This window comes from Ambystoma mexicanum, chromosome 8 (genome assembly GCF_040938575.1).
Source record: "Ambystoma mexicanum isolate Mex_15411 chromosome 8, UKY_AmexF1_1, whole genome shotgun sequence".
Taxonomy (NCBI): domain Eukaryota; kingdom Metazoa; phylum Chordata; class Amphibia; order Caudata; family Ambystomatidae; genus Ambystoma; species Ambystoma mexicanum.
Genome location: NC_090929.1, coordinates 1,144,776,399 through 1,144,794,595, shown reverse-complemented (window position 1 = coordinate 1,144,794,595; position 18,197 = coordinate 1,144,776,399). Strand labels below are relative to the sequence as shown.

Genomic DNA, 18,197 nt, shown 5'->3' with positions numbered 1-18,197 from the left:
TGAGTGCAAATCCTAGACTTGGGTCATTGCTTGCTTGTGGTCCCATGCATTCACCTGCCAAATTCCGCAGGCCTAGCTCCTCTGGATCCTAAATAAGGATAGTGCGTAACGCTGACCGCATCCACGATTCCCACATCACTGCCTGGTGAAGACAGTCGCTATAGCTCCCCTGCTGTTCTGTTCTCCTGTGCCCTGAGGCCACCTGCACCAGAATTTTCTTCATACCTCCTTCGGAAGCTAATAAAAGGCAACTGTCCCATCACAGACAATCGCTCTCCACTGCAGCCGCTGAGAGCCAGAGCACCACGAAATTGCAGGACTCGAACCTACTAGTGACCTTGACTAAACTGGCGAAGTTTGGTCCGGACTCTGCTGAGGGTCAATTCATAATTGCATAACTTACCGGTGGCCCCCTGGCACAGCGATCGTTTTTACGCACGACTATCCCTAGCTATTCTCACCACTTGAATATTGCTTTGCCGCCAAGGGCAGGGCCTACTCAAATAGTGGAAACCACTTCATTCCTGAAGTCCCTTCCTGACTTGCTACAGCCCTACAAAGAAGACCCGCTTTCTGTTCATCTGTGCGATCGTGCGTTTCTACGCACAACTGTACTGTTGCACAAGGCTCCACTCTTCTTAGGGTTGGACTCGAAAGATATGGAACGAACTATGAAGGATCACCTATTGCCACTTGTGTACTAAACTTAACCCTCTCTTTGCAGGTTGTGGTTGTAGCTTATAACTAAATTGCACTAGGAAATCCAACGTATATATACTGTGTAGATTAAGGATTGTGTGATATTTGTTTTCATCATTGCTAAAGTTACTAATCTATTTGGTCCGACCGACAATAAATGTATAGATATGTTTTATATACACTTGTCTAAGAGTAATTTGTGATTTGTTGCTGTGTGTGCTCATTGTGGACTTCCGATCACTCTCACCCCTCCTGAGACTTAGGGGGTAATTCCGAGTGAGGCGGTAAGGGGTTAACGGCGCCGGTAATGGTGCTGGAGCCGTCAACCCCTTACCGCCTCATTACGAGTCTGCTCGCGGGAACCCGCTAAGGGCGCCTGGCTTTACCAGGCGCCCTTAGCAGGTCCCGCAAGCAGACCAGGGTGCTAACAACGGGCCCGTTGTTAACGGGCCCGTTGTTAGCACCCTCCCTATTCCCATTGAGTCCTATGGGGGCTCGAATGGGAATGGGGAATGGTTCCTCGAATGAGGAATTACCGGGCCCTCCAAGGTCGGAATGGGCCGGTAATTCCTCATTCGAGGAACCCAGACCCGGTACACGGTAAGGGGGTAGCCATGCCGCTAATAGCAGCATGGCTACCTCCTAACTTGTAATGACCCCCTTAGTCTTCAGTGCATGCCAAGTTACCTAGATTGGTCTGGCTTGTCCAGAAGGTTCCCCTGTTTCACTAGACCGAGGATGGCTTCCTAAACTTCTGCCCACCAGGTCAGAGTTTACAAATCCATCTTAACAGGAACGACAAAGAGGATGTCGGTAAGGGTCTTTCTGGAGGAAGCACTGGTGTAGGAATCAGCGATAGGGAGGCCTGGGTTTGAGACCAGGATGTCCCTTTTGAGCTTCTTCCTGCCAGACTTAGTGAGAGTGATGGAAGGTCGATAGAAAAGCAGTTAGAGAAGATAGATGAAACAGAGCACCATAGAGGGTTCGGGGCAGAAAGAAGGGGGGCAAGGGAGGGGGAGCCCGAGCAAGAGGGGGAGGGGTGGGTAGCGCTGAGGGCAGACAGGAGGAAGGCACAAGGGGGGCACCAAAGGGAGGGGGGCACAACACAGAACAAGAACACCAGACCTATGAAATCAGCTGCAATAGAGAATCATCAACAAAGCACAATACACAACAAGGAACCTAGAAGCAAAGAGTGCAAGCAATGCAGTGTAATGCACCAAAGAAAAAACACAATGGAGGTCATTACAACCTAGGCAGTAAGGGGTTAACGGCACCGGTAAAGGTGCCGGAGCCATCAACCCCTTACCGCCCCATTACAAGTCTGCTTGCGGGAACCCGCTAAGGATGCCTGGTTTTACCAGGCACCCTTAGCGGGTCCCATGAGCAGACCAGGGTGCTAATAACGACCCCGTTACTAACGGGCCCGTTATTAGCACCCTCCCCATTCCCATTGAGCCCTATGGGGGCTCGAATGGGAATGGGGATGGGTTCCTTGAATGAGGAATTACCGGGCCCTCCAAGGTCGGAATGGCCCAGTAATTCCACATTTAAGGAACCCGGACCCGGTAAGGGGGTAGTCATGCCGCTAATAGCGGCATGGTTACCTCCTACCTCGTAATGACCCCCAATGTCAAAACCATAGAGCACAACACAATGTCAATACCATCAACAGGGCACAATACACAACAAGGAACCTAGAAGTGAAGAATGCAGGCAATGCAATGTAAAGGCAAAACCGGAGAGCACAGCACATTGTCAATACAGTAGAGAAACAATGGTGGCAATGTCAAGAAACAATGCAGAAACCCAAGCCACCAAGGCCCAGTACACAATTGAAGAACTTAAAAGTAGAGGAATGCAGGCAATGCAAAGGTACAGTAGTGAAACAGAACAATGGGAGGGCCAGGGAAACACCACGCAAAGGGGTGACAAAACAATAGGTCAGAGAGCGAAGGGGGGACCATGTGAGAGGAAGGTAGAGAAACGCTGGGAGGGGCAACGTGGACAGGATGCATTACATACATGAGTGGTGGTAATCCAGGAACCTCTTCGCATATATACCATGACTTTGGATGATCAAGCATGGCCTTAAAAGCACATGGTGAGGCATCATAATCAACTATCACAGGATCAGCAGCAGCAACGTAAGGCGTAGACCAGGCCAAGGCATTGCCTGTCATATGGCTGAACATGTACCCCACTCTGGAGTATCCCGAGGAATATAGCTGTTGCCTAAAGGCAAATTGTATAACACAACCATACAAAATCCCCCTTAGGATCTTGAGGATACTATCAAAACAATTCACCCACGAGGCAGATTCCACCAACAGCGGTTATCTGGCTGCAAGGTCCTGTTTCGATGTGGCATTCTCAACTTTCAGGGCTTGTACCACAGCAGTGAGTCCTTGCACCATGGTTAATAGTTCTTGCAATTGTTCCATGGATTCAGGTGATACCACACAGATAGGCCAGCGGTGTATACTTTTAGGAACGGGTCAGGTTCAACACTTTACCTTGCTTCTGGTGAGAGTGTTGCACAGATAAGGACAGCAGGTCCCAGAAGTCACCTTAGTTGTTGGTATTGTGGGCCAGGTATCCTAAGGGAAAGCTGGTCCCAGTGGAAAAGTCAGCAGGCAAAAACCCCAGGACACTGTAGAGTACAACAGCTGCATCTTGCAAGCAGCATCACTGAAGCAGAAGAACACTGGAGGCATATAGCTGCAGTGAATAGCAGGAGTGAAGTTGGAGCATGAAGAAGGCGAATAACTGAAGAAGCAGGAGGACCGGGGGAGTGCAGCAGAGGAATAAGCAGTAAAGACGAACAGGAGAGGACGAGCTAGGTCACAGGAGGAGTGAGGAAGAAAGGACTTAAGCACAAGGACCACAAGGAAGCAGGACTGAAGGTCTCAAGCAACAGCAGCAGGAAGGACAACAATTCGGAGCATTGTGGCGCAGCAAGGCACTCACTGCGACTCCTAAAAAATAGACTGCAGCTGCATCGGTGGAACAGAGTCAGGCATAGTGCCACATCACCATCATGATGCTGTTCTCCTGGACAGGATTCTGAGGTCCCTACAGGCTCATGATGGCTACTCTGCTTAATGAAGGCTAGATGTCTGAAGGTTAACTTGGCCAAGTGTTGTGTGATGTCTGTTTCTAGAACCTCGGTTAAAAACCATACGATTGTACTGGAGGGCCAGATTCTACGATGTTGCTCCTCTAGACTATCTGTGGGGGAGATCCCACAATAAATTACATTAGGATGACCATATTGGGAAGCACACTCAAAATGCGTGAAGTGGTTGGCAGCATTTTTAGATTCGCCAGGAAATTAAAAGATAGCTCAGTGCAGCATATGCTCACGATTTATAGGGGCAAAGCAATTCAAGCAGGCAGCTACGGCTGCAAAATCTAGGATTACGAGACGTTAGAACAGGACCATCTCCAGATAGTGGAGAATCAATTCTTGTCGCGTTTACTTATGGATCCCTCCACAACCCTGGTATCCTCCATGCACGTAGAAACCACCTCTAAGTATTATTGCTTGAGACCCCTGTTAGCTTGAAGGTCTTATGGGAAGGTGAACAGGGAGCCCTAACCAAAGATCTGATAGGGAACATTGCTCCTCTAAAGTGGGGTCGTTATCACACACATCTTGCTATGGCCCCATATTTTGAGAATCCTGGATTGATGACGGACACATCTAAAATAGGGTTAAAAACGTAGGCTCTGCATCTTTTAGAGTCTATGAGAGAGAACACTATGCTTTTGCAACCTAAGGTGAGAGCTTAAGCCCCATTATACCACGTGGGGGGTCCAGCTGCATAGCTCTTACAAGTCACCTTTTCACCACAGATTCTTTCTTACAAGAGCCAGGTTCAATAATCTTCCAGCGAAGGCTGTTACCTGCAAGTGGGTGAAGAATTCCTCCGAAAGCCTTGAACAGCGGCTGTCTAGGTGGGGAAGTTGGTCCCCTAATCCACCTTGTTTTATTTTGTCCTTTGTATGCTGATCTCCGGAAAAGGTCACGTGTGGGCATTTCTAGAGACACCGGGTAGCGACATTATCGACCAGCAAGGATATTCTTAGTAGCATCAACTATTGTGACGGTTCCCTTTGCTTTTGCAGGTTTTTGGGAGAAAGTATGGGCAACGAGAGTCAAAGTCTTGGAGGAGAAGGGCTGAGCTGTTGCCTTGAATTGTTTCTTTTTATCGTGTGGCTGTATTATGTTTCTCATTGTGCTTTTATGAGCCAAGAAGTGTATATGCGCTATTTGATATATTTATTTAGTTAATAATACCCTTACAGCCTGGAGTAGCCTTGCATATAAAATCCATTAACATAGGTAATAAAAGAGAACACTTAAAACGCATTAAAATATCCCATGGGATAAGGTTTTTAAAATGTCCATGCACTCTTCATAAGATGTCATCATATAATAAATCTAATTACTATCATTGTCTTCAAACAACCTATTCTATCTTATAGGTGCATCTTCATGCCGATACTTGTTACTGTAAGATTTCATCTACTGCATTCTGAGTCTATCTAAACATTTGATATATGTTATGACGCTCTGGTTTTGAAATATCTGCTTACTGCTTTGCAACATTGTATTGTTTTATGGATCATAATCCAAAATAAACTTCATTATAATGATGATGACTAAGATCTCTACCAATGGGATGGGAAACATGATTCGTGCACTCCGGACGAGGTCTGGCGCATGGAGTTCTTCTTTTAACTAATCAATAATATTAGGATTGTTCCTGTTTCTCTTTGTGGAAATAACATGGCATGGGAAGGTAAGTGGCTGAATGTTGATCCGTATTCTGGCAGACATCAGGGTGCCCAACTGTGTCATCTAGCTCTCAACCCCGTCAGCTACCTCACAAACAGATACCATCTCACAAATGTACCTTACCACATGGCGCCGGTCAGATCACTATCCAGGAGATATCCAGAGTCACCTTACCACCTCTAAGTGACCGACTCAATACACACTTCCCTCCTTCCCAAAAAAGGTCTATATGGAGGGGGCATTGCTACTTGATTGCCGCAGCCTAGCAGATCCATTATCAGGAACAATGGGCAGAGGAAAGAAAACGCCTGTCAATGCTAGAATCTGTGCAAATCTGTTTACTTTCTTCTTCCAAATTAGTATGGCTTAATTATAACCATCCAGAGATTCTAAGAGAATTGCTCTGGGACTATAAAACCATTTCCACCAATATATATATATATTTTTACTCAATTTGTGTTATCACAATATAAAAACTTTTTTTTAGCAACATCACAACACATACATAAATGTTTTCCTAAAACACATCCAATGACATCACAACTTTTTTCATATTGTGATAACAAAAATGTAGTAAAAATATACATATATTGGTGGAAATGGTCGTATGGTCCCAGAGCAATTCTCTTCCATGCATTGAGGTGATCCTCAAGGCACTAATATTTGATCTGTATACCCCAGGAGTGTGAGGAAACACAATGCGTTCCGGGCCTCTAGTGATTTGCATTAATTATAGCCAGTCATTATCCAAAAGAATTCTGATGAAGGGGAACGGCTCAGATTCTGCCAGTCCTGCCATGGGTGGACATTTCCAGCTCTGGCCTACACAGGACATTCCAGGGCTACAAGCATCAGTTGGGCAGAATCCTAAACATGTTGGTCAAGCTCTACATGGCTGGACTTCTCTTTCAGGAAACTGCTGAAGATTCCCAGTTGACCCTGAAGACTGAGCGGGCAGATTCCACCTGACTATTGTTGTGGACTTTGATTTTACTGAGCTTGCAAACGTGCTTTAAAACACCATGTCTCCAAGTATGCAATAGTGATGCTTAATGTGCATTCACAGACATAGGGAACTAGCGGGGTGGATTCTGTGACTCTGGATTCTGTGACTCTGGAGCAACATAAAGAATTCCAGGGTTATGAGTGTGGCAGTAACTATAAAAGCACTCCGTATTTCCAAATACTTCCTGTTTTTACAACTTACCAGGTGGTTATGCCTATGCAGTATTCATCCCACGCAGGATAAGAGGTGGATGGAAAACATTACCAGGTTATGCCTATGCAGTATTCATCCCACGCAGGATAAGAGGTGGATGGAAAACATTACCAGGTTATGCCTATGCAGTATTCATCCCACGCAGGATAAGAGGTGGATGGAAAACATTACCAGGTGGTTATGCCTATGCAGTATTCATCCCACGCAGGATAAGAGGTGGATGGAAAACATTACCAGGTGGTTATGCCTATGCAGTATTCATCCCACGCAGGATAAGAGGTGGATGGAAAACATTACCAGGTTATGCCTATGCAGTATTCATCCCACGCAGGATAAGAGGTGGATGGAAAACATTACCAGGTTATGCCTATGCAGTATTCATCCCACGCAGGATAAGAGGTGGATGCAAAACATTACCAGGTTATGCCTATGCAGTATTCATCCCACGCAGGATAAGAGGTGGATGGAAAACATTACCAGGTGGTTATGCCTATGCAGTATTCATCCCACGCAGGATAAGAGGTGGATGGAAAACATTACCAGGTGTTTATGCCTATGCAGTATTCATCCCACGCAGGATAAGAGGTGGATGGAAAACATTACCAGGTTATGCCTATGCAGTATTCATCCCACGCAGGATAAGAGGTGGATGGAAAACATTACCAGGTTATGCCTATGCAGTATTCATCCCACGCAGGATAAGAGGTGGATGGAAAACATTACCAGGTTATGCCTATGCAGTATTCATCCCACGCAGGATAAGAGGTGGATGGAAAACATTACCAGGTGGTTATGCCTATGCAGTATTCATCCCACGCAGGATAAGAGGTGGATGGAAAACATTACCAGGTGGTTATGCCTATGCAGTATTCATCCCACGCAGGATAAGAGGTGGATGGAAAACATTACCAGGTTATGCCTATGCAGTATTCATCCCACGCAGGATAAGAGGTGGATGGAAAACATTACCAGGTTATGCCTATGCAGTATTCATCCCACGCAGGATAAGAGGTGGATGCAAAACATTACCAGGTTATGCCTATGCAGTATTCATCCCACGCAGGATAAGAGGTGGATGGAAAACATTACCAGGTGGTTATGCCTATGCAGTATTCATCCCACGCAGGATAAGAGGTGGATGGAAAACATTACCAGGTGGTTATGCCTATGCAGTATTCATCCCACGCAGGATAAGAGGTGGATGGAAAACATTACCAGGTTATGCCTATGCAGTATTCATCCCACGCAGGATAAGAGGTGGATGGAAAACATTACCAGGTGGTTATGCCTATGCTGTATTCATCCCACGCAGGATAAGAGGTGGATGGAAAACATTACCAGGTTATGCCTATGCAGTATTCATCCCACGCAGGATAAGAGGTGGATGGAAAACATTACAAGGTGGTTATGCCTATGCAGTATTCATCCCACGCAGGATAAGAGGTGGATGGAAAACATTACCAGGTTATGCCTATGCAGTATTCATCCCACGCAGGATAAGAGGTGGATGGAAAACATTACCAGGTTATGCCTATGCAGTATTCATCCCACGCAGGATAAGAGGTGGATGGAAAACATTACCAGGTTATGCCTATGCAGTATTCATCCCACGCAGGATAAGAGGTGGATGGAAAACATTACCAGGTGGTTATGCCTATGCAGTATTCATCCCACGCAGGATAAGAGGTGGATGGAAAACATTACCAGGTGGTTATGCCTATGCAGTATTCATCCCACGCAGGATAAGAGGTGGAGGGAAAACATTACCAGGTTATGCCTATGCAGTATTCATCCCACGCAGGATAAGAGGTGGATGGAAAACATTACCAGGTTATGCCTATGCAGTATTCACCCCACGCAGGATAAGAGGTGGATGGAAAACATTACCAGGTTATGCCTATGCAGTATTCATCCCACGCAGGATAAGAGGTGGATGGAAAACATTACCAGGTTATGCCTATGCAGTATTCATCCCACGCAGGATAAGAGGTGGATGGAAAACATTTCCCAGAATTCCCTGAAGTTTTAAAAGGGTTTTATGTGGAAAGGTCTTCCCTGGAATGCAGAAAAAAACTATCTGCTTGGGGACAACCGAGGGGGATGTAAAGGTGGCCATGTCTGAGGCCCCCTCACACCACATCTCCATTGTAATGCCCAAGAGAGTCCAAATTGACGCATGTGAGCATTCTAAAAAGTGTGCTTGAGCAGCAGGACAAAGCAAATGGAGAAAGTTCAGAGGCGGGTCATGAATATCTTAATTGTACATATTCTTAAATATTATAAATATTACATTATTTGGTGAAAGCAAGAGCAGTTTTTCTGCGAGGGAAAAACGAACGATGCCCTTTGCAATGAAGCAGTACGTTGCTTTCTTAAACTACCCATACTTCCTGTTGGTAGCATATTCCATTGGGACGTGGACTGCCATACTGGAGGTGAGCTTATGAGTTAAGCACCCGCCTCAGAAATAGAGCTAGCCTATTGCTAAAAGGCTGAGTCCCACCGCAGTGCCGACTCATCCTTTCATCCTTTCGAGGTCGATACATTGAATATCATTACATTGGGTAACAATAACACTTGTTATTACAACAGATAGATAAACGTGTGCGAATTTGGGCAGGTAGTGCTATATAAGAACACACGTGAGTATGTTATCGCAGTTCAACTGCAGTCATAAGGTTATGGCTGCTGTGTACCGAATACCCGTTGTTTTCCTGTGAATGGGATGAAGGATCAACAATGAAAAAGCTATATATATGGTTAACAACAAAATGGAATGTCCCTCCTCCAAGCATCATCATCGTCAAGACCTTCTGCATCACATGCAAAGCTATGGTGGCCAATACACCTTCCTACTTGGCCAGAAGGCGAGCTTCCGCCGGAGGATGACACAAGACAAGAGCCACACCATAGCTTGGCTCAGAATCAAGAAATCTAAAAAAAGAAACGACCAGGCAACAACACAGGCTAACACAACTAGGCACATCTCTCCAGCCCTTCAGAGCGGAAATGGGAATCCCTCCCTTCAAGCATCCGCCCTCTAGTCTGGGGTAATCAACCCCCAACTCCATGATCTTTAATCCCGTCTGCCCTCAATAATCAACTGGCTCTCCACTCATTCCTCCCTGTACAGCGCTCATCTGCTGTCTCATCAGGGGCCAGATTACAGAAATGCTGCACCGGTGTAGGTGCAAAGTTTGCACGGTATTAGCACTGGGGCAAAGTTTGTCCTATTTCTAAAAACACCTGTAAATATTTTTAAAAAACTATTGCACCATGACAAGTGCAGTTTGGCATGGTATATGCACCAAGGCAAACATTGCCCTAGTGTGAAAAAGATACGTTTTCGATGCATATTTGCACCGCAGCAAAATGTGCCCTAGTGCTAATATCATTCCGCATTAGCACTAGGGCAAACTTTACCCTGGTGCAAAAATACAGTGCAAATTTATCTTTTTTGTAGTAGGGCAATTTTTGCCCTAATGCTTATAACATGCCAAAATGCACTTGTCATGGTGCAATCGTTTTCTAATATTTCCAAGTGTTTTTAAAAATAGGGCAAACTTTGCCCTATGCTAATACCGTGCAATATTGGCACTTGCACCAGTGCAAAGTTTCTGTAATCTGACTGGCCCCAGGTGAGCGCTCTACAAATAGCAGACCTATATACGTACAAGTGTAATTTTTTTAATTACGTTTTACATTATTGATTTGAAAACGCTGTTCCTGGTCCTAAAATCATGTCTAAATATGAACACACTATTGGTCAATATCTTTCTCTCGCACATGGCGCCTCCCATTCCTTGACTTCATTTGAGGAGCAGCCACGATTGAGACCGGCAATGCATCATTGGGGATAATGTCGCAATTGCATGCCATCGTGTGATGTCCACTGCCTCTTCCCTACACAAAGTTGTTCGCCCTGTGTAAACCTAAGGTATATGAATGAGTAATTAGTACATGAATAATGTACGGAATGGGTGGGCTCGACAGGCGTCAAGCCAGTCCAACCACGTTTAATAACAAATGCAAAGCAAACACAACGATAACTGTTATTTCAAATCGCATAGCAAACCCATACCGTTTTACACAAACAGCTAAACAGAAAACTCATAATGCATTCAAGCGCATGTTACATTCCTTTACCAATAAGTGCTATTCACACTGAACACAATTCCATGCACGGTGGAACAGGGCTGCCCGGCAGGCAAGACGTGCATCTGCATGTTGTATTTCTTTAAATTAGGCAAACACTCAGAAAAAAAATAACAAGGCGTTACAGATAGGCAGGTGTCTGGCTCCTGTTTCCGCATGAGGCATGAGCAGTGCATGGCACACAGATGGGCTCTACTGTTATATTCCCTGATCTGATTAGGGCCTCTCCTCTCTATAACAAAGCAATACTGTGGTAACTACCGAGCAGAAAGAAAAAATGTTTTGCAACTAAAATGCATAGCGTTTAAAATGAAAAAGAATGAAAAATGGCAATGAAAAATATGGTTTTACTCTTTTAAAAATTATTTTACTCCCAACTTCTAAAAGAAGGGAGTAAAATACCCCCACTCTAAAATTCGGATCTGCAGCAGCCCTGACTGAGGGTACCTACATAGAGCGCCATGGAAGCATCATTCGCTGCGGCTGAAGTAAGCATTTTCTGTGAAATAACTCACCATTTTAAATCTCTGCCCTTTTTGAACTTGAACGTCAGCACCATTTCGAGGCATAAGAAGACGTTCAGCAGAGCCAGCAGCCCGTAGGCGTTATTTTTCATCACTTCTGTCACCCTCCACACGGCCAGCAAGGAGTGCAGCATGAAGAGCAGCCTGGTGACGATCGCGCTCAGGAACACGAAGAGCTGCATGCTGGCGGCGCGTCTCTCTTTGTCCCCCAATTCGCCCCTGCAGGATGGATTTTGCGAAGTGCCTCTGGAGTTCGGGACAGATTCTCTGTGCACAGCGCAGCGCGCCTCAAATTGTTTCTTTCCTCCAGTCACAACTCTCTAAAGTGTCCCAAGACGATAAGGGAAAAAAGCGCCCCTCCCCAAACTTCCTGGAAAGGCTTTTTTTTATCAAAATCAGACGCTGGAACAGCAGCCCCTGCGCAAGCAGGCTGCAGTGGGCGATAGTTAAAAAAAAAAAAAAAGTTTTGCTACAACTTCTTAACTTCACTCTGCTGTGCAGGCAGTGGTAATCTGAGGCGATGTAGTGAAGAGGCTTAACCCCTTCAAGGCCGAGGACTTCCTCCCCTACACGCGGGGACCCCGCGTCTCACGTGTGCACGTCTGCCTGAGAAAATACAATGCCTTTGGGTTATCAATGTCGGATCTTCTTGTATCATAGCTTTATGATTATATTGAAGGTAGCGCACAGGATGTGTGGTTTACTGCTCATCCCTTTGCGAAATATTGATTACAACATCAGCATTGATCTAAATAATTGTCGGGATATAAACTTTGATTTTCAAAATTTGGGGTCGTAGTTTTCAAAAGCAGATATAGTGGAATAACAAAATAGCCGTACCTGGCGTATCAAATACTCAACTGGGCATGAACTCTCTCTCTATCATTGGGCCTCATTATGAGGCTGGCGGTAGCCTGTAATACAGGCACGGCTGCCGCCAGTATTGCATTATTTCCGGTGCCCAGAAACAGGCAATTACCCGGTCATTACGGCCTTGCCGGACCCGGTATTTGCACATTCCTGGGTGCCATGGGGAAGCCGGATGCACAGGCACCGTTACCAATGGTGCCTGTGCATCCGAAATGCTGTGCTCACGGGTGCCTTTCATTCTGCCAGGTCAGACCTGGCGGAATGAAAGGCACCCGCGATCACAACTCTGAGTTTGCCGGTCTGGGTACAACAGTACCGGCAAGCCAGTGGGCCTCATTACGAGTATGGCGGTAGCCGTGCCTGTATGGCAGGCACGGCTACTGCCATGCTCACTACCGGCTTTGCCTCCCGCGATTGGGCAATAACCGGCCCACTACGAGTTGAATGGGCCGGTAATTGCCCATTCGTGGGTGGCAGTAATGCCTATCGGGCAGAATGGGGGTAGGGAGCATGGATGCGCCGGCACCATTCATAACGGTGCCGGCGCAATTGCGAGTTATGCTAGTGGGTGCCGCACCTGGCGGGCTCTCTGGCACCCACAAGCATAACTTGTAATTTGGCGGGACGGTATGAACGGTGCTGGTGCCTTACTGGCACCGTTCATACCGTCACCGCCACCCTTATAATGAGGCCTCTCTGTGTCCAATAGGTGGTATCTCGGTGGTAAATCCACTGAGATACCACCAAACTGTATTACCATTACCAACACTTGGTCTGGCTGTATTACAGCCGGATTGAAAGTGGCTGTAGGCGGTGTTAGTCCCATATTAATTGGAGTCCATAGGACTCCATGGTGGATTTTGGCAGTAATTCTGCTGGCAGTAATACTGCTGAATTGCCGTTTTTGAGCAGTAAGGTGGAGGAAATACCTCCAGCTTCTTACTGCCCAACTTATAATGAGGTCAATTGTCAGGTGTGCATTTGCTAGAGCCACCCCAGCTGTTGCTGAAAGCAGTGCTCCACAGAATAAAACAAGGATATCTTAAAGGTGGTTTCCAGCGGCTGTTTTTTTCTTATTGTTTATGGTTAAAAGTAGAATGAGAGCAGCAGCGAAGCAGGCATCTTTGGAGGAGGGGGGCAGCCTGGTAATTAGAGATATACGCTGTCAGGCTGCAGGATAGAAAAGAGTGCTTGTTGTTTTCTATTTTTCTTAAATGTTCGTACTTGTGCACACTACTACAAGTGTCCATGTTCAGCACTACCCAGTGGCTAGCACTCAAAATGAAACTTTGCTTTGGTGCTCATAGAAGAAACCGATCATTGGTTATATTCTGAGAGAAACCCTTTCGAAGACGGAAAGACATTTTATCAGACAAGTATGTGCTCTTGGAAAACAAAGCTATTAAAAAAGAAAGTATTTAATTGTTCTAAATTGTTAACTTGCTCTTTTAAAGAATGTACAATGTTAATTTCTAATGATCAGTTTCAGAATATATTGACGCCATAATATTAGACTTGTTTTACTGAGCAAAGCACATTATCACAACCTAAAATAGCCATAAAAGCTTAAGATGGATAGCCTGGTACACTCCTATTATAATCTTTAGAAATACCCCGATGAATAAGGGACGGGGGACAAAGCACCCATCAGTGTTATTGGCTGCTTTACATAATATCAAAGAGAATTCTGAGAGCATAAGAATGAGTACAGAGATTTATATTTGACAAATACATCTGTGAAAGCAGGGTTGTATGCATTAATCCATACGAACAAAATGAAAGCTGGAATTGTTACTCATTTCATGTTTCAAAATGCTCATTCTAAGTTAAAAGCATTTGTAGCCATGAAACATATGTACTCATTCAAACAGCACTCAGGTTCGGAAATGAAGATAAAATGACTGTTAATGTTTGTGGACACCAGAACAGAGGACCCCATTAAACCTACATTTTGGAATAGAAAGGGAGGAGCGAGGAAGGAGGGACTCAGGATAAGAATGGCTGTTCTTTTGCCCAATCCCCAGGGCACAAACATCCCCAGAGAATGTTTTAATTAATTGATAGGATTCCTTAACTTGTTTATTTCTTGCTACTTGCTGCCACCGTGTATACACAAGAGGCCAACATTTGGATTACTCTGATAAAGTAAAATAAATTAACATAGCACTACCTGTGCTGTAACTTTATCCTACCAATATATAACCATGAGAGCAACATATTTACATTTTTGAAAACATTTATTTTCATGGGCAGGCCTGGGCAAAGCTTCCCATCCTGCAGTGTGATTGGTGTTTATTTGCTATTTATGTTCTACTGTGGGAATTGTGGAACTGAGTCCCATTCCCCGGAGTGAGATGAGAAAAGAAACTATTTCTAGAAAGCGTTAAAGGCATTGCCCAAAAACATCTGTTTTGCATTGGAGATTTCTGCTTCTTACTCGCTGCCAGGAAAAAAGTGTGCACCTGCAAAAAGCAAATAGTTGTCTGCACACCCAAGAGATATTTTTCTAAAAAGTAAAGGAGAAATCTGTAAAAACTGTAACCCTTTCTAGTCGCTCTAAGTACAATTGTTCACTGACTGGGTTGTCGATACCAAGGACATGCAGATAACTCACCTGTGAAATTGGAACTTTGTCACTTCAAACAAGATAAGGCCCAGACATCTGGAGTATGTTTACCAGCAACAGAACTCAGCAGGCCCCAGAACATGTATTGGAGGTTTAGAACATGAATGAACAATTTCAGGACTTCGCTTTAGTGCCACATTCCTAATATTGTTTACAGTAGGTGGATTATAACATAATACAATTCATTTTCAACCACTTCATAGTGTCATGCATTTAATTTAATTTAATTTAGGTGAAATTATGTGTTCTAGTCAACTTGAAATGCGACATGTAGCTGGATTCGGCTTGGAGCCACAGCAACAACCATGGGAATTTGTGTCATTAGACCCAGATCACGAGGAAAGACATTGTTTAACTCAAAGAGCATTGCATGGCCAGCAAGGCTTGGGGAAACGTTTCTCCAGGCTCTGCTCACAAGACACTTCTTACATCAAATCAAAGTCATATTCTGAGCTTCCTATGTCAGCATTAGAGAAAAGAGTTGATGTGCAATGCACCACCAGTGACATCTTTTGGCAGAAATAAGCATAATTTAATATACAATTCCAATCAAATTGAACAGAAAGTTCCATGTGTGTATTTCAAATAAAAAATAGAATAGAGTAAAAATGTGTGACTTTATAGTGGAAGATCAAAAGATCTTGAAATAAGTTGCAATTTGTACTTGAAATATATATATCTCAGACAACACAAAATCCTTCTGGTGGATAATGATAACAACGTGTAAAAACAAAATATTACAAATGATTTACTTTGAAAATATGTATCTCAATAATTCCTCGTGATGTGCAGATTTTATTAATATTTATTTTGTTAAACTAGCACAATTATATCAAAAGTTATGTTGCAAAAACAAAATGCCTATATACAAGATTAGGAGTAAATGTCCCCCTCCCTTCTCAGTCATAAGGCTAGGGGTGGATCTTTGTAGTCACAGGATTAGGGGAGGAGTTTTATATTATAAAATACGTTTTAAAAAAGGCAGAAAAAAGACTCTAAAGGAGAAAGATTTTTCTGGATATTACTGGGAGGAGATGGCTGGTTGGGGAGAACTGTAACCATCTGGGGGATTGGTTTCCAGAAAGGCTTGAGAAAGTAGCCTTTCAAAAGTGAAATTAAAAGCCATATTGAACACTTGTTTCCAGGCAGGCAGCTGAAAGGTACCTTGGTGATGGAGTAACTCCAGACTGACAGGGTCCCAACTGATTCTTCAAAATAGGAAGCCACATGTAAAATATAAGTAAAGAAGCACCATCTAAATTCAGATTTCACTTATAGTACTCTTAATGGTAACTCCCTAGGGATATGAGTGGCCTGGAAACACTAAGGGGATACTAGTTTTAACAGGGCCACCAGGGCAGTGCAATCTAAAAATGGCACTGTGTTCTCTATGTGAAACTGAATTCAAGTGAGATTGGATTTCCATAAAGCCCAATGAATTGTTGTATTGAAATGTGCAATTTAAAACTGCAGCATTTTGTGCAACTTAAATGCAGATTATATTTGTAGAATTATGCCTATTAAAACAAAATCCATCTGTCCTAACAGCATAGTTGATGCAGGCCATGGAACAGACTTGAAGCTCCATCGCTTATTTATCATTTGTAGCCAGTGGGAGACAAAATAGTCATAAAAAGGGTTATGGGTGAAAGATAGCTAAGAGAATTAATTGTATTCACAGAAAATCATGTAAAGTGTAAAACCTATGTCATTCCTTATCCCTACATGCACATGTACACCTAAGTGTGATGTGACTTAACATTTTACCTTTTACTGTAGAAAATTATATCTCCAGTCCAAAACCTCAATTTCTGAAAACAAATTAATAGAAGTAGATTGAAATGTGTGCACACTCATGTTTGGGGAAGACTGCACACTGCCTGAATGTCTTATTTTCCTAATCAAATCTGTAGGAGTCCAACATAATTTGTTCTTGCCTACATTTAAAACACCTATGTATAGCATATTCACTCACAATCCCACATTCACATAGGGGGACCAAATTAAGTGAATATGTCGATATAAATGTCATTTGTCCAAGTAACTTTTCTCTGATACCATACTTGTTTTGATACTTGAGAAAATCAAGCGTTGTTGAAGCATTTTGTGATGGCGGAAAGAAATGCTATATAAACACATGTGAATACACTGGTCAATAAGTGGCAATGCTATCATTGAAGTCTATTGTGTTGCTTGGGTAGAAACAATCATAGAAGGAGTGTGTTTATTGTCAATAGTGAGATTCACACAGGCACGACACTTTACATTTTGTTCATAAGCTGTTGGTGACTGAGTAATATTGTTGTGACTTCCCTGGCATGAAGCTGGAGACCACTGTTGTGTGGATTTGACTTTAATTCTCATTAATAAATTTGAGATCGCTTATATATTGTGAGATGGAAGGGTATGAATAGGGGTCGAAGGATTAGTCATCTCACCCTAATGAGAGCTTGTAATTTAAATGTAAAATAAATATATTTATACTACTGGAAATCCACAAAAAAATGCAGATTGGACTCCAAAATCTTCATCAACAACTTAAGTGTCACTGAAAAGTAGAAATTCCATGAATGTATGTGTCCATCTGGGAAGGACCACGACAGGTGAGGATAGTTTGGGATGTATTGACCCACTCTGCTATACTCTGCGGCTTCACTCTGCTATCTATGGTGCGAGAAACAGTAAAATGGCGGCGAAACTCTCGTGCGTGCCCAAAACCTCCAAAACCACATATTTCAACACTCAAAAAGATGGCTGCACAACCTGCCACCCATGGCGCATGTGTGGTGGAACAGAGAACACGTTGCAGAAACAGTGCCAGTGGGCTCCATGACAAGTAAAGAGAGTGCAGAGGGAGAAGCAACGCTTTGCAAGTGAAACCCCAAAATGTGCCTGTAAATGACATTTACTTTGCTGCTGCGGGGCGTGGCTAGGCGGCCATGGAGTAAGACGTGCTTCAGATGTCTCCTGCCGATCCGGAATGATCCTTGGGTGCATCGGCACAGTAATCCTGAACATTCGCCATCAAAGACAGACCAGAGTCGGTGGGAACGCTAGATGCTTCGAATGACGGCACTCCGCCTGAAATTCACTAAGTATTAGTGCGGCTATCGCGAAAATTGTGCTGGTGGTGGAGGACAGCGCTCGGAATCAAATATGGCAGCTGTACGGGCTCTCCAAACAAAGAAACGGAAGGATTGAGGAAGAGGCCTCGACGGGCAACCTGAGGGACAGCGCCCCGGTCGGCCGAGATGCCGGCTTAGAGGATAATCTTGAAGAGCCCAAGCTGCGCTACTTATT

General features: G+C 44.1%; 1 protein-coding gene across 1 annotated transcript in view; it reads right to left on the bottom strand.

Annotated features, from left to right (window-relative positions):
• TMEM26 (transmembrane protein 26) overlaps positions 1–11,807 on the bottom strand; it is a 717,461-nt gene extending 705,654 nt beyond the window's left edge. The window contains exon 1 of the mRNA XM_069611205.1: positions 11,393–11,807. Within this exon, the coding sequence (XP_069467306.1) occupies positions 11,393–11,583 (191 nt within the window). The 5' untranslated portion in view covers positions 11,584–11,807. The remainder of the gene's footprint in view (positions 1–11,392) is intronic.
• Positions 11,808–18,197: the final 6,390 nt, after the last annotated feature.